At 42.8% G+C, this 20,994-nt stretch overlaps 1 protein-coding gene across 1 annotated transcript; it reads left to right on the top strand.

Annotated features, from left to right (window-relative positions):
- Nucleotides 1-5,171: 5,171 nt before the first annotated feature.
- ASB9 (ankyrin repeat and SOCS box containing 9) lies at nt 5,172-17,972 on the top strand (the record flags this gene model as incomplete). The annotated part of the gene is made up of 7 exons (XM_082277627.1): nt 5,172-5,265; nt 10,047-10,126; nt 11,276-11,383; nt 12,307-12,457; nt 13,037-13,171; nt 14,534-14,725; nt 17,848-17,972. 7 exons carry the CDS (start codon nt 5,172-5,174, stop codon nt 17,970-17,972), a joined length of 885 nt encoding a protein of 294 aa, XP_082133753.1.
- Between the last annotated feature and the right edge of the window lie 3,022 nt (nt 17,973-20,994).

Genomic DNA, 20,994 nt, shown 5'->3' with positions numbered 1-20,994 from the left:
CCAAACCTAAATTAAACCCACCATCTTCCAGGGTTTGGATTATTTTTGCCTGAGCAGGAGTGTATATGTTTTAAATCCAGTTCAGAAAGCAATGTCAAGATATATTTTGTAACATATGAATATGATTACACAGATGTTCACTGAGAGACAACTGGCACCAGAGGTGAAAAATGGATTTTTGTTGCTTTTCTCTCTGTGGGGAGAATGCCCCTAACCCCCTCTTTGCCACAATGAAAATACAATAACCTTGTTTGCAAGCTCTCATGCAAAGTCTTTCCTGCTCCATCTTAGTGCTTCTGCACATCTAAAATGAATTAAAGCACAGATCCAGGTGCTACTGATGTAACCAAGATGCAACCAAGATGTGTTTGATGCTTTCTTCAGGCCTCGCTTGTTTGTTTTGATTTAGAGTCCCTTTTGCTAAGTAAATTTGCCATCCTGCAGAAGGGAACAGTTCCTTGCAGAGGTCTGTCTGGTCCCCAGCCAGGCTGACGGGATGTTTGCAAAGGCAAGTTTCTGTGAGGATGAGAGGAAGGAAAACGAAAACATTTCATGTCAGAAAAGCTATAAAAGAAGGAAAGTCACTGGAGGAGAGACTTAATTTGAGGAAAGGAAAATAGAGAAGCAAGAACTGGACAGTATTATTAATTTCTCCAAGGGAGAACTTCTCCACTTCGTGTCAGCTCAAGGATTTCACAGCAGCTTTCCAAAGAACCCAGATACCTCTGGAAACAACGCCAGTGGTTTAGAACTCCTGTGGGCAAGCTCTGATAGATTTAACTGCTGTGATTTAAAACATGACTGCCCCAGATGTTTGCTTTGCTCACTGGCTGGAAATTATTCTCTTAGATGAGGATGTGGCATGTTCTAGTGTCTCAAGCCTCAAGTTTACAGGCTGGAGAAGAAAACTGCTTTTACAGGTTTTTGAGCTGACACAATGGACCATGTGCTGAGACAGCTGTGGCACCAGTTTGTGGCCAGTGCTGCCATCCCTTGTATTGGTAACTTCTGCTGAGAGTTGGCAGCCAGGCAGGGAGCAACAGCTTGGATCAATGCAGATAAATCTGTCTGAACTGTCTGTCAAAACCCTGCCCTCTGAGGTATAGGTACTCCAGAGTCGAGGTTCTGTGGTTCAGGCATTGGGCAATGCTGGCCTTTGTCTGAACTGAAGATGTTTCACCCTGAGCTGCGGCACCCAGAGGCTGTGCAGGACAAGGCACATGACAGAGCTCAGGGGTGGCAGAGCTGGGACACTTGGCTGTGAATTCAGCCCTATTTTAAAGTAGGTTTCAGCTGTTTACATGTACACACCTAATTCTGTGCTCATGATTTAGGGATCCCTTTTACAGTCAGAGAAGACTGACTCTAGTTCCAATATGTGTTCCCCCAGAGCAAACATCTAAAATAGCTGAGACAAATCATGGTTTGAAAATGCCCATATTTCTTCATTAGCACTAAAGAAAATCTAGAATTTCTGGCCCTGATTCTGAAGGTAAATTGAACAAATCCTGTATTTTGTGTCCAATTTTCCAAACATTTTCTGTAATTCTGTGGTTTGCATCCTCAGAAATCAATGTTTAAATTTCATGCCATGACAGATTTATCAGCAGAGCATTTTCACTTTTGTAGCAATATTTCTACTCCTACTACTACTAATAAAATTGTTATAAAATTTATCTGAACAATTTAAAAACCTGATTATCAAGTGGAAGAAAAAAAAGAACCAAGATAGTAGAAAATTCCATTGAATTACTTACAAAAAAATTTACATTTTTGAAGGACGAAAAAAAATGATTTCTTCCATAAAATATGCTGTCAACAGAAAAAAAGTAATATAAAGTGTTGTAGATTCCACTTTACTGCGCACTTTTGTCCACCAAGGATGGCTGGACTTGGATAATGGTAAAGTAATTTCTGTAGCTAGGCCTTCTCAGGTAGAAGTTAGAGATGTATTTGCTATTTAAATGGAAAATAGTACTGTATTGCTTAAAAGCTCTGGTGTGTCTCTGTTGTGTAAGCTGTGTAAGTTTCTAATCTGTATTTGAAGTTCTGTGTTGTTTAACTCGAGATCCAGGTCAATGTTAAAACATGTTCCCTTTTTACTGGAGAATTTTCTGCTTGCTTCTGAAAAAGAACAGCAACAAAGGAGATTAAATGAATCAAAGCCTTCTTGCATATTCCAGCTCTCAGCAAGGCTGAGAACACCCCATAGGAATCCCCTGGTTTTGGGATGAGTTATTTGGAGAGTTTAATTTAGCATGATGATGCCATTCACATCAAAATGATGCTTAAGAAGCAAGTGGCTCCAGATGGTAAAACAATATTTTGGTGAACACCACGCCAAAGCCACACACTGCCTTTGCAGGTATGTCTGAATTGCTAGCTGAAGCAAGAGCTCAAGACATAATTTATGTCCATCAAACTCTTGACCCATGTGTTTTCTAGCTATTCTCTGCCGTAATCTGGCTGCATATCAGCATAAGGGCATCTCAAATGTAACTCAGAGGAGCAGAGCTGTCATCACAGACTGGATTGGGTAGGAAGAGACCTAAAGTTCGTCTAGTTCTAAGCCCCTGCCATGGGCAGGGATGCCACTCTCTAGATCAGGTTGTTCAGGGTACCATCTCACCTGGCCTTGAACACTTCCAGGGATGGGGAATCCACAGCCTCCCAGGGCAACATTTCCAGTGCCTCACCAGTCTCTGAGTAAAGAATTTCATCCTAACATCTAATCTAAACCTGCCCTCTTTCAATTTAAAATCATTGCCCCTTGTCACTATCTGCCCATATAAAAAGTCCCTCTCCCCCCTTTTTATAAGCACCTTAAGGCACTAGAAGGTCACAATAAGGCCTCCCCAAAGCCTCCTCTTCTCCAGGCTGACCAACTCCAGCTCTCTCAGCCCATCTTCATAGGAGAGGTGCTCCAGCTCTCTGACCATCTTTGTGGTCCTGCTTTGGACTTGCTCTAACAAGTCCATGTTTTTCTGGGGCTGAGGATCCCAGAGCTGGATGCAGCACTCCTGGTGGGGTCTCATGAGGGCAAAGTAGAACCCTCCCTCCCTCGACCTGCTGGCTACGCTGCTTTTGATGCAGCCCAGGGTGCCATGGGCCTTCTGGTGTGAAAGCACACACTGTTGGCTCATGTCCAGCATCCATAAGAACCCCCAAGTCCTTCTCTTGAAGGCAGCTCTCCACGATTTCTTCCCCCAGTCTGTGCTCATGTCTGGGATTGCCCTGACTCAGGTGCAGCACCTTTCACTTGGACTTGTTGAACTTCATGAGGTTCCTGCAGGCCCTCTCCTCAAGTTTTTCCAGGTCCCCAGTAATTGCATCCTGTCCTTCAGGAGCATCAACTGCATCATTCAACTTCATGTCATCTGCACACTTCCTTTCTCTTCTTGGTCATCAGAGAGGATGGCAACACAGCTCTGAGCATGCACATTTGGATGCATATGCTGATTCCTTTTGGTGGTGGAATTGTTGACATGGTTGTTAATACTAGATCTGCTAGACATATGATCATACACAAGCTGTGGCAACCTAACCTCTAAACTCAAGCAACACTAAGAGAGAAAAATTGTTTTTCCATTCCTTTTACATGTTAATCCTCAAAAACAATACCTACACCACTTTTTCTGTTTACACATTTTTCCCACAACAGTTTTAGTGTGGAAACAGCTAAGACACAAATGTAATTTCCAGGCAGATCAAAGTGTCAGCTTGCATCCAGCATGGGAGGCCAAACCCAGGAGCCAAGATGCATCCAGCAGGGAGAGCCATGGAAAGGGCTGGCCCTGTCCTCACCTGTGCCCAGGCTGCTGTCACAGATTCCATGCTGGGCAAGGTTTGTGGATGATGTTCAGCTGCTGTTTGCCTCTTTTAATAGAAATGATTCTTTTCAAAGATATGGACAAAGAAACCCTAAATATGATTCCAGATCTCTTGCATGTGTTACAGAGAGAAATAACATTGAAACCAAGTTTCTTAGGCTCAGCTGAATTAGGGTCAGAATCAGACTAGCATTACCAATTTTGAATCCCCAAATACACAAACAAAATTTTGCTCTAGTAGCCCTACAGAAAAAAAAAAAAAGGAAAAAAACCCCACATGGTTTAGAATTTGCATGGAAGTTCTGCCTACTCGCACTTGTACACAAATGGGCAAATATTCAGTGACAGAAAAAGGATTTTGTGCTTGTAAATTATACTAAGTTGGGAAGAAAAATAGTGCAAATAGAGATGATCTGTGAGAATAAAACTTTTGCAAACAGACCCAGAGAAAGGAGGCAGAGGTCCTCCTGAAAAAATTGTCCTTTTTTTGCTGTTAGGTTTGTGATGGTTTGTTTAGGCTGAGAAATTGTTCAAAAATAAAAGAACACTGTTCTGGTACAAAACTTCTGGTGTGATTGTGACTCAGTGAAATCAGCTGAACACGGTAAAGGGACACGAGTCCGCGCGGGCTGCAATTTCCACTCCAGGCGGAGAGCACGGGCCCCGGAGGGAAGCGCAGCTCCGCAGGGATGCGGGGCAGCGTGTGCGGGACAGGCAGCGCTCAGAGCCGAGCAGCAGCACATCAGCTCTGCCGTTCAGCAGCACATCAGCTCTGCCGTTCAGCAGCACATCAGCTCTGCCGTTCTGTCCCCGCCGGGCTCGGCACTTCAGCGCGGTGCCTTCGCACGGGGCGCAGCCAAGCTGCCTGCAAAGCCCTGGCTGGGGAGCGGAGCAGGGCTGTGCTAGCGGCTCTGCGGGTTCTCTCTGAGCATCCCCTGCAGGCAGAGTTTGCTCAACTAGTTGAACTGGCTCTTTCTGTCTTGTTTTTTTGGCAAACGAAGAATTTCCTTCCTGATAAAAACGAACGGCGGGCGCCCCGATTGGGCGTCGTGATGGAGAGGATGTGACATCAGGCACATCTCTCGCTTCGCTGGATCGCTGGCTGCCGACCAGGGCAGCCCGGGAGCTGTTTTGTTAAATCCCAACCCAGGTACTCGAGTTTCTGCTCAGAGAGCCGCCGGCACCACGTCCCGGGCTGCTGCAAGGGCTGCTCGACTCATGCGTGCAGAGTCTGCTCCAGAGATCAGTCCGGCCGCTGGGGGCTCACCGGGGACGATGGAATTTGAACTCTGGAAACCAACCACAAAGTGAAAAAACAGCAGTTGGGCAGCCAGGGCTGAGATGGATGATGAGAGAACAAATCAAAATGCCAGCAAATCGCAAGGAGCTGGAGGCCAGGCATCTGCAGCGTCCCCATCGAGCCCGCTGATGAGGGGTAAGTGACGCTCCTGCCCCGCCGCAAGGCTCAGCTCTGCCGGAGGCACCGAAGGCTAAGGGCAGGCTCGGTGGCTGCTGCTCCCTGCGTCCTGCTTCCAGGACAGGTCCACAGTCAGTCCCACAAAATACCCCCATGCCTTTGTACTTCTGAGGGGATTTTAAAAACCTATTTCTGATTGATACTGAAATTTTGGTTGTTTTTCTTGTGTATCATAGAAGATTGTTTGATTTTGTACTGCAGTATGTGCAAGCAGAAACAAATGCAGCACTTGGACTGCAGCACACTGCAAAATCAGTTGCAATGTGGCATGTTTGACTTAAATTAGTGCCAGCAGGAATCTCAGCACTGGCTTAACTCCTCTTTTTTTTTTTTTTTTTCTTTTTTTCTTTTTCTTTTTCTTTTTCTTTCTCCTTCTCTTTTTCTTTTTCTTTTTTTCTTTTTCTTTTTCCTTTTTCTTTCTCCTTCTCTTTTTCTTTTTCTTTTTTTCTTTTTCTTTTTCCTTTTTCTTTTTCTTCTTTTTCTTTTTCTTTTTCTTTTTCTTTTTCTTTTTCTTCTTTTTCTTTTTCTTTTTCTTTTTCTTTTTCTTTTTCTTTTTCTTTTTCTTTTTCTTTTTTTCTTTTTCTTTTTTCTTTTTCTCTTTTGCTTTTGCTTTCTTTTCATTCCCTTCCTCCTTATTTTCCTTCTGCTTTTTCTCCTTTCTGCTGATTATTTTAATTGTTGCTTTTATTTTTTGTCTTCTCTTTCTTCTTTTTCTTTTTCCTTTTTTCCTTTATCTTTTATCATTTCCCCTTGTCTTGAGGACGAGCAGACCTAAGTAGTGTTGTTTGGGCTGAGCCACCAGCCCTACTGGATTCTTCTGCAATGGCATTGTTGTGACCAATGCTGTTGTGGGCACATAACAGTGAAAAGCTACTCAGACAAATAGCCTCACTCTGGTCGTTGCTCTGTGTCTGGCCCAGAGCCATTGAAAATATGACATAACAAAAAAAAATAAGTAATTTAACTTCACATCCTTAGCTGGATGTGCTCCATGTAGCTCTGTTTCTATGAAGTTACTCCTTCATCTAATGGCGAGTGCAGAGGGAACGAGGTAAATTCAGAAAATGCGACTTTACGCTGTCCTCACTCCTTTTCTGGGCTGTTCAGAATGTTTCCATCAATACCAAATAGAAAATTAACACCACAAAACCACCATGCAAGGCTGATCAGTCTATATGCAGTGTAGCCTGCCTGTCCTCATGTGTGTCACATATGTACAGCCTGAGGCTGGGGTGAGAGGGAAGGCACAGAGATATTATTAACAGTAGGAATAGAACCAGTGCACACTGGAGATGAGGTCCAGGAAAATGGAGGGTGGAAGGAGAGAATCCCACATGGCACACTACTGGACACAGATCATTTGGTCCTTTGAAAATCAGAGTTCAGTCCATTCCTTTTGTGTCTGCCTGTTCCTTAGTGGAGTCAATAAACTCTGCTGGTAATTTCCAGCAGGAATGTATTTGGCTCAGGCTATGTATATCACAAGCTTTAAGGGAGGCCTTTGCCTATGAAAAACACCATTTATAATACTGTTCTGTATAGAGCCTTAGGCATTTGTGTCTGCAAATATGAATGCAAGAGCATACCTTCACTGGAGGGACTTCAGAGCCCCTTTCAAACTGCACTGTGTGTGAGAGGCATGGAAGGAAACCAGCCTAGGGACAGGCATGGAGGGTGCAATGCCCTCACATGGTCAGAGGTTGGAAAAAGTTGCTTCAGCCATTACCACAAAAAACAGTGCTCTAGAAAGGTCCTGTGAAAGCTCTGTTGTGCACAGGGAGCAGCCAGAATTTGTGTGCATGCATGGTTATTACTATAAAGCTCCCTCTGCATACACCACCCTGACAGTCATGTGCCCAAGTGATGGGAAAGCAATCAAATATAACCAGAGGTTTAATGTAACCCCTGGGCTGGCTGGAGTTTTCTGCAGTGGAAGGGGAGCTAGGTGACCCAATACCACTGAAAGCCAGTGGGATTTGGATGTCTAGATGCTGAACAGCTGGGGTCTAACTCAGCCTCCTTGTGGACTAAAGTGTGGGTAAATTTCAAATTTGGACAAATGATCTTGTTTCTCTGTGAAAGAGCAGTTGTACCTATTTTTGACAATCAGGAATCCTTGTTGCAGTGGTGGTACATACAATGAACACAGCTGTGTCCCCCACATACACCAGCCTTGCTACTTCACACGCAGCTCTGGTGGGCAGTATTTTGAGCACGTTCGTGAAAGTCACTAGTTCAGGATTTTGAAAGCCCATGGTCAGCTGGAACTGGCATTTGCTTAGGCCCTAATAAAATATAAATACAGATCTTTTATATTCTGATGGTGTGCCTCCTGTGAAGCGTAAAAGAGGGCAGTGAGACATGGAAATCCACTGCACCTCCCTCTTCTTCCAGGCAAGAAACATGAGTTCCAGCCTGCAGTGGGCAGAAAATAGAAATATTGGCATTTGCCAGAAGGTGATGCCCTGGGTCAAGAAACTGGGGAAATCTGCCTTCCCTTCCAGGGGGCTTGCCTCCCTGGCATTGCTTCAGGGTAGAGGTGTTTGCTGCAGATGGAGGTAGGGCAGGAGTGACATCAGCCTGGGGCTGTGCAGTTCATGGCAGCAGATCTGGAATTATGCCATTGCAGTTAGTCATCAGTCAGGCTTTTAATACCCCTCTTACCAAGTCATCCAAGACTGGTGTGATGGACTCCACAGGACTCCACTTCCACCTAGGATGAAACACTCAGTTTCTCTCTGTTACAGAACTCCCAGCTAGATTACATGTTAGCACATACCTCTTTTATTTTTCACTGACATTTATCTTTGATGCTTATATGGCCAATCTTTTAATTCATTGTTAAGACTTGAAAAATAGCAAGCTAATGGCCAGTCCACAGAGGGCTGTTTTTAGAGTTTCAGTAGAAACCTGTCTTTTCTGAAGCAAGGACTGAATGGATCAAATCCACACATGGATATGTCCCTCTTAGTAACCAGAATTCTGACATGATGATATCACAAGTTGGTAGATTGCACAAATGCCTGCCTATATTTGTGTAGTCAAAAAAAGTTCAAGTTGCAGCTCAAAAAACTTGTTCTTCAATCTAGATTTTTAGAATTTCTATAAATATACTTCCCTTATAACTCATGCAATTTAGGCAGTGGCATTAGTTTCTAAATGAGGAAAAGCTTTTTACATACCCTGGAAACACAATCACCAGTAACAGGCAGGATCAGCAAGAACAACAGCACAGTCAGATAAGCATCAATTTGACACACATCACTTAGAGCAAAGCTATTTTAATCAGTTAATAGTACTGTGCTTTAATAATTGTAGCCCTAGTTTGACTGTCCTTATGAACCAGAATCACAGCTTCCAGAACTGGCTGTCCATTTGCTAAATCCAAAGGATGTTTGTGAACTTAATGATTAACTGTGTAACTGTTGTGGGATGCAGCCATGGAACATAGAAGGAGGCATGCAGAGATCAAATAATGCTAATAACAAAGAATACAAATTTCTTTAAAAGCTAATTCATAGACTCATAGCCTAGTTTGGATTGGAAGGCACCTCTAAAGGCTGTCTAGTCCAACACCCCTGCAATGAATATGAAGAACTTCCACTAGACTAGCTTGCTCAGAGCCCCATCCAACTTGACCTTGAATCTTTCCAGGAATGGGACATCTACCACCTCTCTAGGCAACCTGTTCCATTATTTTACCATCTCATTTTTATATCTAGTTTAAATACACATTCTTCATATTTAAAACCTCTATGATCATCAGCTTATATGTAAACATTATTTTAAAGAATTATAGTGGCTTATTAAGGTTTTTGCTGAAGGCAGACTTCTCACTGTTAAGGATTCCATTCCAGGCACGTGCTCTGTTATAGTCCCTGAGAACCTCAGCAACTCAGCCAGCAACTTGGTCACTGGAGTTTTCTCAGTAGTTAGTGGAAGGAGAGTGGGACATCTCCAGAGAGCAGCAAAATGTCTTTCCACAGGAAGTTGTGTGAAGTGCCCCCTGTAAAGGCTTCCCTTCCGTCCCAGGGGGAACCTGGGACATTGACATAGAGCAGACACTATGTTTTGAATGCTGGGATGTAAATATCTCCCAGAGGGATTATTGCTGTCAGCTGGCTCTGAACCATAAAATCTGTAATACTGGAGATCTCCCTCTATTAATATTGCACGGTATATATGGGCTGTAGCTCACTTTGTGGTTTCAGCAATGCAGAGAACACACCTATTACTTAAAACGTACCACTCATGCCAGACACTGAAAACTGAAAGACAAAATCAACAGGTAGCACAATTTGTCTCCTTGTACTTTGGTCCCTTCTCTTGCCAAGTGTTGTTGACTCTAGTCCAGCTCTGAGCAGGGGTAAATGACTGATTAGCCAAATGCTCCTCAAAACATATTCCTTTTGAGATAATTGCTAAAATGTAATAAGCTTTGTGAAAACAAAGGCACTGGAAATAATTCAAAGAGAGGGACAAGCTCATCCAGAGCCAGGTGATGTTCTGCAAATCCCTTTCCTGTCTTCTGAAGGGGAGTGCAGCTGCGCAGTGCAAACATGGGATGAGTTAAAAACACACCCACAGAGAAACCATCTTCTTGTCTGTCTCCCTCACAGCATCTGCTCCAAAGAAATCTTGGCAGCTCAAATAAAGTAGAAGAGAGGTCACACAGTTGAAGTAAAGTATGCTAGTGAAATAGAGTTTTTAGCCTTTTTCCTGTCTTTGTTTTCATACAGATTTTGTTTCAGACTGGTCTCCTTTACATGAGGCCTCTATCCATGGGCGTCTGCTTTCTCTGAAGAAACTCATTGAACAGGTACCTCTCCGCTGGGTTCATGTGGTCTCTTCAGGGTTTGTTCAGTGGATGAATGTGGCCCTTGCTTTACTGTGAAACTTCCAGGATGAGAAAATCGTGTTAACCAGGCCACAGTGAAATCTGCATGCAACAGGCTTTTTGTTTCTACAATCAGTTCCTTGCCCAGCACAAGCTTTGTACACTAATTTGATGATGTACTGAACTATCCTGGGTGATACTTCAACTCTGGTGCAGGCAATGGGACCCTGATCACTGGGATCTCTGCATGGCTGCGGGCAGCTCCTCTGCAGCTCCTGTGCGTGCCTGTGAGCAGTTTTTGGTGACAAAGCTGAGGGCCAGCTCTGGACCCAGGCATGGGTCTGGCTGAGGCTTCAATTCAGTCACCCAGACATTTGTTTCTGAAGTGCCTGAGAGTATCCAAAGGCTGTGATCCCACTCCAGAAGGTCAGGGATAGGTAGAAGTGATTTCTGAACCTCACTGCTCTGTTTCTTCAAAATCTTTGGGTTAGTTGTGAAGCTGGTGGAAAGGGAAGGGGCATTGGAGACTCTTCCAGCTTAGTCTTCTGGAGCACCAAGATTGCTAGAAACAAAAGATCTTGTAGAATCAAACCAATGTTTCTAATGCATTTCTTTCCATCAGTGGGTGCCTTGAGGCAAAGAGCAGAAAATACTTCAAGAGCATTTCAGGATTCAGCCCAGTCAAACAACCACAGACTCAGTGGGCGGGAAGTCAGAAGACTTGAGTGGTGATAGAAAAAGGCAGCAGTCACTACCCTGACAAGAACTCTAGTAGCAACTTTTCATCATTTTCTTTTATTACAGACTTTGCTATCCACAGTGTAGTAAAATCATGCTGAAGTCCTAACAGGATGTATTGTCCCACTGGACAATCCACTAAGTTTTCTGTGCTGGTTATCAGTGTGTAGAAGGCATGACCTCGGGTATGCTGTGCCAGTATCCACTCCAGCCAAAACATCACAGCCCCTTCATCCCCTTCATCTGCTTACTTTTTGAGCTGAATAGCTCTAGGCAGTTGAGGAAGGTCTGATTACATAAAGCTTTAAAGACAGAAGGGATTTTTTTTATTGTTGGTTTTTGTATGGTGGTTTTAGTAGTTGGTTGTAATGATATTTTCCATTATCTTATCAGGGGAGTGATGTCAATCTTGTTACAGCAGACCAGGTGTCTCCTCTCCATGAAGCCTGCCTAGGGGGTCATGCTGCCTGTGCCAGTGTCCTGTTAAAACATGGTGCTCAGGTGAGTATGTGATGGACAGACCACTGTCTCTAGTGTTAGTATGGTGTATTACCACACTTTAATGCTAAGTGATGTCATGGCAGAATGTCTCTGTGATTTACACTCTGTACTTAGCTCTGCTTAAGGTACTTATGAAATGCACTTCCTAATAAAGCAATCCAAAAAGCACAGATATGAGCAGCAGTTATTACTGTTCTTTAGATGACGATGAGGTTTTACAAGAACATGGGGAAGTTCATCTTGCAAAGGATTTATAATCCTGCAACAGTTAAGGGTGTGTTTTATTTTATGCATGCATGAATCTTATCAGTATTAATATGCAGAGTCTTAAGTAGAGGCATAGGAATCTTAGGATCAACTGACAATAACATGGGAAGAAAATGGAAACAAGCTGCAAGCAAAATGGTGAAATGGTGTCTCATGGCCACTGCTTTTCAAGCTAACATCAAAATTATAACAAATAAGAAAATTAATTCATACATATGTTACCTTACCATACATTACCTTTCAGTTTAAAATTAAAAAAAAAAAAAAACCTTAAAATAAGGAAGGGCTGCACACTTTCAGCCAAAAATGGACTGTTTCACGAGAGGGCTAGGGGCAGGTGTGTTTCAGCTAAGATAACTGAAAAATGGGCATACATTTAGCTTGGTAACTCCTGAGAGACCCTGGAGTGGCACTGATCAATTTTATTTATTTATTTTTTTTTCAGTAAGAGAGACTTGAGGGCAATTTACAAAAAATGCTTTTTTTAATGATCATTTTAATGAAAATTTGTAGTCTTCAGAAGCAGTGGGGAGTTCTGGCATGGAATTAAATTAAAAATTATTGAGAACCCTATTTTCTGCTGAGAAACTGGTTAATTGTCATTAATTCTGAAATAATGAGAACACTAAAACAATTGCCTAATTATTTTCCACCAGGTGAATGGAGTGACTGTTGACTGGCACACACCATTGTTCAACACTTGTGTCAGTGGCAGTGTGGCTTGCTTGAATTTACTGCTGGAGCATGGAGCCAGCCTACAACCACCCTGTGACCTGGCATCCCCCATCCATGAAGCTGCTAAGAGAGGTAACCCCACAGGCATCAGCCCTCCTCCTTTCCATGTTGCTAGCACCATGTTGAAGTGAAAGAGAGAGATAAAGAAGATAATTTTCTTGTCTTGGGTAGTGTAAGATGCCTTGCTAATTGGTCTCATCATGAGGGGTGCAGTTCTTCCCACCTCTATTGCTCATCAAGGGCAGGTCAGCTCAGCTATCAGATCCTCTGAGTTCACACAGTGACACCTGGAAGGGGATGCATTGTCCAAGTCAGCTGCCTACAATGTGGACATTTGAGGGAGAAATCTGGCTGATCTTCAAAAGGAGTGGAGAGAAACATAGAGTGATTCATCTCATCTTCAATAGACATCTGAAATGAGTCAGATAAAATGTGAGGGCTTTAGCCCGTGAGGCTTTAGCCTGTTTTGCTGAACGTGGCTTTGCAGCTCCTCTTTTGCTGGCTGGATCCACTGGAGCGGATGAAAGTTATTACACTACCATCTCTTGACAAAACATTGAATCTTTGCCAGACTACACTGCTGCAACAGAGAATTTGCTGGAAAAAAAAGCCTGATTTCTGTGAGTTGACTCTTCTTTTATCCCTTTTAAGGTCATGTGCAATGTGTCGAACTCCTCGCATCCCGTGGGGTAAATATAGATCACAACATCAAGCACCTGGGTACTCCTCTTTATGTAGCGTGTGAGAACCAGCAACTGAACTGTGCCAAGAAGCTGCTTGAGTCAGGTAAAAACAAAAATAAATGGGGTACTTTCATTTCCTGCAACATCTATCTTTGGATTATCTTTGCATCAAAGATTTAGAGGAGCTCCTGCTTTGGGACCTGGAGATGTTTCACTCATAATAGCATCCCTGGGTTAAATGTGGTAGCAGGGTGATCATGGTCTTCCTGACCCAGGAATTCAGCTTTATAGCTCCCAACAAAATGATGCGTGATCCTGGATTTCACATGGCTGATTGTGCCTGGAACAGACTATTCTTTCCAGTGTACATGCATATGATGCTGCAGTTATTTGAAGTGGACAGGAAGAAATTGAATTTTTTATTTTACTCCCTCTTTACCCAAAACAATTGGCTCAGCCACTAATACATAGTATTTCTGCAAACACGTTTTACATTCCAATGAGTTCATAAAAAGTTCAAGACACTTCCAACACAGAAGAAGGTTCAGTACTATATGCTTTGCATCACACAAACCTAGCTGTAAGTCTAAACACTTCGATAATTACACAAAACTGTTTCTTCTTATCTACAACAGTACAGTTCTTCTAGCCAAAGGGGCCATGCAGCCTTAAGTAGCCACATAACTGGTACAAAAATGATGGATCAACAAAGCTACTTTAGAAAAAACAAGCAAAACCCATATATATCACCTTTTAGGTAGGTCACTGTTTAGTACGATGACCTTTTTTGAGAAGTCAAATACAAATTAATCTAAATATTTAGCAACTAAATTAAATGTTTGGCAACTATTTTCTTTTTTCTCCTAATATTTTTTTGCTGCCTCCTATATATGGGAATGTGTACTATAAAAACATTATAAATAGTTTTGAATTAGTTCTGAAGCTCACCTTTCTTAGGGTGCTTTAGGAGCCATTATTCCAGGGTAATGAATGGGGGAACTCTCATCTGGGGTGTTTATACCCTCTTCTACCAAGGGCCTCTAGAATTCTCTCTCTAACAGATACTTTGTCATTTGGAAATCCCACCAGCTTAAGCCTCCAGTACAGAGCATGTTGAAATCCTGCATGTATTTTATGGGATGGGAGGCAAAGGTGGGCTATAGGTGGAACTATATCTGTCCTGCTTCAAAATATCCATGGACTGGGCTGTGGGTGAAGGACTTCCTCATGCACTGCTCCTCTGGGATCATTTTCTTAGTCACAACCCCACTGCTTCTCAACCAGTGAGAGCTGTACTTGTGCAAATTGTAGCACCAAGCCCCCATGTAAAGGAGTCCACCTCTGGGTGCAGACTATAGCATTTGTGTGTTATTCAGAGAAATAGCAGCTAGTGCAGTGAATGAAAATAAGCTACTGTATAGTGATTGTTCTTTGTCATTATTCTTTGTCTTCTCTTATTGTTCAGGAGCAAATGTGAACAGCGGCAAGGGCCTGGACTCCCCTCTGCACATGGCTGCCAGGAATTGCAGTGTGGAGCTGGTGAAGCTGCTGATTGACTTTGGAGCGGACATTTGGGTGAAGAATGCTGAAAACAAGAAGCCAGTGGAGCTGGTCCTACCTGGCAGCCCAGCTGGCCAGCTGTTCCTGCAGAGAGAAGGTGCCCCTTAGAGCTTGTGTTAGGGAAACCCCACACAGACTATTGCACAAGGCTATGCTATTTCAGGTCGCTAGCACTAGAAAACTGGGAATAGCTCAGCTTGCCTCCACTCGCTGACATAGGGACATTGTTCAAGTGCCAGAATACAGTGGTGCACTAACTTTCTAATGGTAATAAAAATAACCCACCTTGAACCTCCAGATTTTGAATCTACTGCATTAGGAAGCAATCGTATGGAGCTTGCCATATGATGCAAAATAGAGTTTAGGATGAATGAATAAGTGAAAGACTCCTTAGAAATTAATGGTAGCTTTTTTCATTACCTAAAACATTGAATTTAGTGAGAATCTGTCAGTTCCCTTGTGTCAGACAGCAGTAGGCCCAGGAGGGTTCTACAGAATGTGCTGACAAATGCAGGCAGCAAATCACCTCTGATGGGAATTGAGGCTAGGTGGTGAGGGTGAGGTTTGGGACCTCTGGTTATACAGTATGCCGATGGTCAGGTTTGTCTCAGCACAAATGCATAAATGCAGATTTGCAACCCTAAAAATTTGAATGCATGTAATACTAAAAAAAAGTATATTGAAGAACTTGTTTTTTTAATTCTTTGCCCTTTACTCTTATTCTTGGGCCAAGCTTTTACATAGATGCAAAAGTATCTTTAAAATGAAACACTAGATGATTTTTTTTTTTTTTTTTGACATTAAGGAAAATTGTGCTGGAATAATATAAGGAATTATATATTTATATTCATTTATACACTAGACTTTCTTTAAAGACCAACCTTATGTGCTGAATATTACAGCAGTGTCAAACCATAAACTTAAACTCTAGGAAGTGTCTATTTTGTACTTGTAAATTAAATAGTTCAAGGTAATTTTATTTTATTGATTATGAAATCTTTAATGAAGTATGGAGAGAAATGCTGCTTACTATTATTGAGGGAAGTTAGAATAAGATCTCTAGTGTCTACTCATCATGTTCTTTAGATTTTCTCATTCAGTCAGCAAGCTATACACATGACTAAATAATCTGGATTTTCATTGTTTTAAACAAATTGGTGATGGTGTCATCCATGCCAGTTACATGTTGATGAGATTGTTGTCATAGAAAGGTAAAATTGGAATAACAAAGTGATGAATCAAGCCATGCTTGAAATAATAGCATGAAAGTAGCGTGGAAACAACTGTGCTGTGCACGTTATGCATGAGCAACATATATTTAGTTTCCCAGCCTAATTTGTGGCACACAGAGCAGTGATCTTTTTGAGTTCCAGTCCCTGCTGCATTCGATTTGTGACTCCCATGGCACTGCATGTGTCCTGTTTATTTGAGATAGAAAAACATTTCAGACACACCCTGTGGAGCTGGCCTGAGAAACACTGCTCGGGCTGAGCTGACAGCATGGGCAGTGAGGAACTCCTCTAAGTGAAATTCAGCAAGCAAAATCAGAAACAATAAATGCCTGAAGGGTATTTTCCTGTGGAATAGTGTTTTTCTGATGTTCTCCAACGCGCCCTTCTCTGAGTGGGGTCATGCCTGCGGACGCTGATGTCTGGCTTCTTTGGCTGGCTGAACAATTGCAGTCCAGGAGAGTGGTGGAAGAGCTGCTCTGCCACCCTGCTCCCATGCAAGGCTCCTCTCCCCCCACACCCCAGCTGCTGGAGCCCTGCAGCCCATGGCCAGGCAGGCTGCAGGGAGTGTGTTTGGAGAAGAGTTGGTGAGCGTGCTGACCCAGTCGCCCTCCCAGGACCAGTGCAGAGCAGGTGTAGTAGATGTGGTGGTTCCCTTCCTAGCAGCTCACCATGCTGCTGGACCACGTCATACCCCACTTATATCTCAGGGACAGTCCTACATGTGGGTGGGAGAGTTAGTGAATGCTCCAAAAATGTACTGTGTTTTTGAACAGCGTTCTTGCATTTGCTAAATATTTTCCAGTGTAGTGTCACTGCTTGCGTTTTGATAAGCCTTCATGTTTTGGGTTTGGTTGTTTTTTCTTTTAATGGAAGCTTTTTTTTAATGAGATGTTTGCAGGCAGAGCATTTATCTGTGGGATCAGAGTCAAGCACAAGAGCATTGTGATACTGCAATAGTTTAACTAGCCCAATATGCCCTGTTTTGTACCCAAGAACCGGGTAACAACTCATAAACTGGCTCCTAGCAGAAGGGTGCAGCCCTTTGCACGGCTCTTGCAATAGCAGAGCAGTTTTCAGCTTTGCAGAGCTGCTGGAGATGTGGTGTCCTTCCCCTGAGGGAAGTCTCAAAAGCTGATCAAAGCCGCGACCTCACCTCATTTTTGTTGTGGCCTCCCTTCCTTCCCTCTGCTCTGCAGGAGAGGGCGCACTTAAACTGTTCCCTACCATCTCACTCACCTCCCTGTCTCTTTCTGCAGAGTCTCTTCTTATGTCCTCCCCACTGCCTCCATCCAAACACCTCATCAGTGCCCATCCTCTTACCTGCCCTCCCACAGCCCCAGCCACCTTACACACTCATCACCTCTGTGCAATCAATGCTCTGGAGGGTTGAACACTGACAGGTGCCACAGGTAAAGCTTCTCATAGGATCTTCCTCTTTCTGAAAAGGATAAGTGACCCAAACCAGTGTATAATGCTATTATACTTAGATTTTTTATAAAGTGACAAAGATTCTTCAACAGGGCTCCCATCTATCAACATGGGACTGGTTAACGTGGAAGGTTTAAATAAAGAACTATATAGTGTTTCTTTTGCTTTGTGTTCATCACTGTTATGAAACATGCCTCAAGGAAGCAATGAACTGAAAATTTTGATCTCACTGGGGGACTGAGAGGAGGGAAGGGCTTTTAAAGTAGCATCAATCATCTCTTCTCAGACAGTGCAAACATTTGTGCAGCTTAGAAGGGAAGGACTGCTGCTGCTGATGCCAGCTGAGTAATGACAGAGTGACTAGGCATGGACTGGACTGCAGGTGGGCAGGTGTCCTTTGGGGGATGCAGGTTTAACTTTTCACTGCTGAGAGTGAAAAGCTGGTGAGAGGTGGGTTGCAGGAGGTGGAGGGAGCAGTGATGCACAGCTGCTATTTCAGGTTTATAGTTTTGGCATTATAAAGCCATGTGTGTAACCTCTTCCCTGGATCTTTCTCCAGGGCCACTGTCCTTGATGCAGTTGTGCCGCCTGTGCATCAGGAGGTGCTTTGGATACAAGCAGCATCAAAAAATAACTGGACTTCTCCTCCCAGATGAGCTGAAACATTTCCTACTCCACATTTGATCCTTTTCATGTTCAAAATGGTGCCTTTAATAACAGCAAGGTTTGTTGACTCTTTTTTCATCACTAGTGTTGCCAGTGTTTGCAATGATAATTTATGGTGATTGTTGGTCTCTAGTGAAGTTCGGGTCTAGGAATTACAGGACTGACCAACTTACTCAGTCCTCACTGCTATCATCCCCACCAAATCCATTTGGAAAGAAACAATCCTGCATGGTTGCATGGTGAAGCTTGGAAATGTGATGTGAGATCCCCCTTGAAAGAAGAGAAAATCAACATAACATTTTAAAATAGGTCTCTTGATTCTCTGGCATAGTTTCAGAGGTCTTGTGGTTGACAACCCCTTCCAAAGAAAACACATATCCCAGCCCAGCACTAACAGCATTTCATGTAAACATTAGGCACACCAGGGTGAGCTACAGAGAGCTTTCTCTGTAAGCAGTGCTCACGTGCCTGTCATCTGTGAGGGGTGAGGGCTGTGCCCACACCACCACGGGTCAGGGGAGGGAACTCAACTGAACCCACTTGGCAAGTAAGGCAGAAGTTATTTATTTTCTAAGGGTATCACACTGCAGATAGATAAGCACCAACCAACAATCATCTGCATTTAGGCCAGCATCTGAAACAAGCGTTTCTGCCATGACAGCAAGTAGGTCACTGCTGATGTCAGCTCCCTACAGTGCAATAATAGTGGGGCAAAAGTTTTGAATCATCCATTAAAATCAGCTACTCCTGATACTTTGAGACATAGAGGAGCTACACTTCAGAACTACACATCTTCTCCTTGTAGCATGTTATTTTTCAAGGACACAGGCTAACAGGCTATCAGTAGCAGGCATTGAGTGCTCCCCATTTCTGCACTAAAATTAGGTGATATTTCCTAAGCATTTTTCAATGTGCATCAGAAAAACAAGTTTCTACACCCTTTCTCCACCCAAGAAAAAATTAAGAGTGAGATAATATTTTTTTCTTAGGGAGTTGCTACCTCATTCATGGCATTTTCCATGGAAGTGGAAATAATAACACCTCTAATGTGTGATCATGAAACTAACAATGAAATCAAAGTTCATTCAAAATTTGAAAATTAGTGGACAATTTCTGCCCCCTGCTCTGTTGCTGAGCAGTTGACTCAGTGTATGACGTATGTGGTTCTTATTCCACTGAGCTCATAAGAATAAATATTTCCTCCAGCTAAACTTTAACACTGGGCATTTTTCTTTCCCTTTCAGAAACGGGTCCTGCTGCCCCAAGCCAAAGTGCAGTTGTGACCACTTGGGTGTTTTCCATGGAACATCAGATGCTTGATCTGTGTAGGAGCAAGGGTGCTGAGACTCCAGCTCTTCTTCCCATCACCCTGTTTCTTCTTGAGTTCTAAACCAAAGTGCATCTGCATCACCTGGGAGTAGCAGCATGCCCAGCTGCCTGAGGGGCTGCCATGTCACCCCTGAGCTGAAGGGGCAGCCATGCACGTCCGTGCTTCTGGAGATCCTTTTCCACTTCGCTGTGGAGACTCCGTAAGAGTGGGCTGGGAATGCAAATACTGATGTCATCACTAACACCCGCAGTGAGAGATACAGTCCTCATCTCAGAAGTGGAGAGACTGGCAGCCTTTGAATATATGAAAGCTTATTTTGGCGTTCACCACTGTGCCAGTGTGTGCAGTGCCAGCCTTCCTTGTGCATGTGGGAAGTTAAAGAGGAGAGATAAAATGCTACCTGTATGCTATTTGATGTAATTCACAATTAAAATCCTTGTCTGCACAACATATGGCTGGCTGTAAGTATCCAGTGTAGTGGCTGGATTCCTTTGTGCTGACCAAATACAGGACAGTTCTGTTTGGGTTGTGGGACACTAAATTATACCCTAATGGGACAAAATGACAAATGTGGTTAGGTCTGTAACTCCTCTGGTGATAGAGACACATGGGAATGTGTCACTTTTCTGACCCAATCCACCACACATATTTGAGCCATGTAAAAATTAACTGGCTGGTTTAAGGTGGCCTTCTATAATGTTTCCCTCCTGCCCAGGAAGAAAAGTAGACATCTGTTTTCACAGAGGTTGAATAAAAGCAGGTATCTGGGATGGGAAAGGTATATCCTCTAAAATCAGTGTCTTGGTTAAGCTGAATCTGCACTGAACAGGCAAGTAATGGACAATGAACCTAGTGGTTAACTTTTGGAGATTAAAGTGTGAAGAATCCCTGCTTTGGTGACACAGTGGAAAGCTGAAGATTCATCTTATTATATTCTAGATGATGAAGAAATATTTTTGTACATACTAATTTTACTTTTGCCTTTAGGCATCTTATTTTGTAACTTCAGGCAATGGATTTAGAGGAGCAATGCTAAAACCAGGAGGAAGTTGCTCTGAGAACCAGGTGAGGGTGTCGCTTCCAGCTTGCTTTGCTTATGAAAATTTCATGGTATGACTGTTTACTTGAATTCCTCTGCCCAAGTGTAATTAGAATGAATTCTGTAAGCTCAGCTTGTATCATCTCACTGTGTTTACTTATTTATTTTCATAAAAATTGTGATCAACACTAGTGAATTACAGCTTTATGCATCAACACTTATTCAGTTGTAAACTGTAAAAGTTGTACAAGGTGCAAACTGAATAAGCTCATTATAGGTGAGGTTTGGATTTTTTTCTATATTTGAAACCATTCAAAATGTAATACAGGACTTAAATGATTGTCAGGAATATATTTTATCAGATTCTTTCCTATTTTTATGTTAACAGTTTAATGGTAGTTAAGCCATGGTTTTGTAGGATATTTTCTCAGAAATAAATAGTTTATACTCTTTTGCTTGTTAGTTTTTAATTTATTTTTTTAAATGATAGCCCTAATTTTGTGGATTGACTGATACTATGGAGTTTTGAATTCTAGTTGCTTGCAATCCCACTGCAGGCAGGCAGTGAACAAAATAGTTTCTTCAAATATAACTATAGTAAAGATGAGACTAAAACGCCATGCTGTGCAAATATTGCCTTTTGTTGATGTTTTAATGTAGAGCTGGACTCT

This window comes from Coloeus monedula (assembly GCF_965178545.1).
Source record: "Coloeus monedula genome assembly, chromosome: 3".
Lineage (NCBI taxonomy): Eukaryota > Metazoa > Chordata > Aves > Passeriformes > Corvidae > Coloeus > Coloeus monedula.
This window is presented reverse-complemented; position numbering and strand designations above follow the sequence as displayed.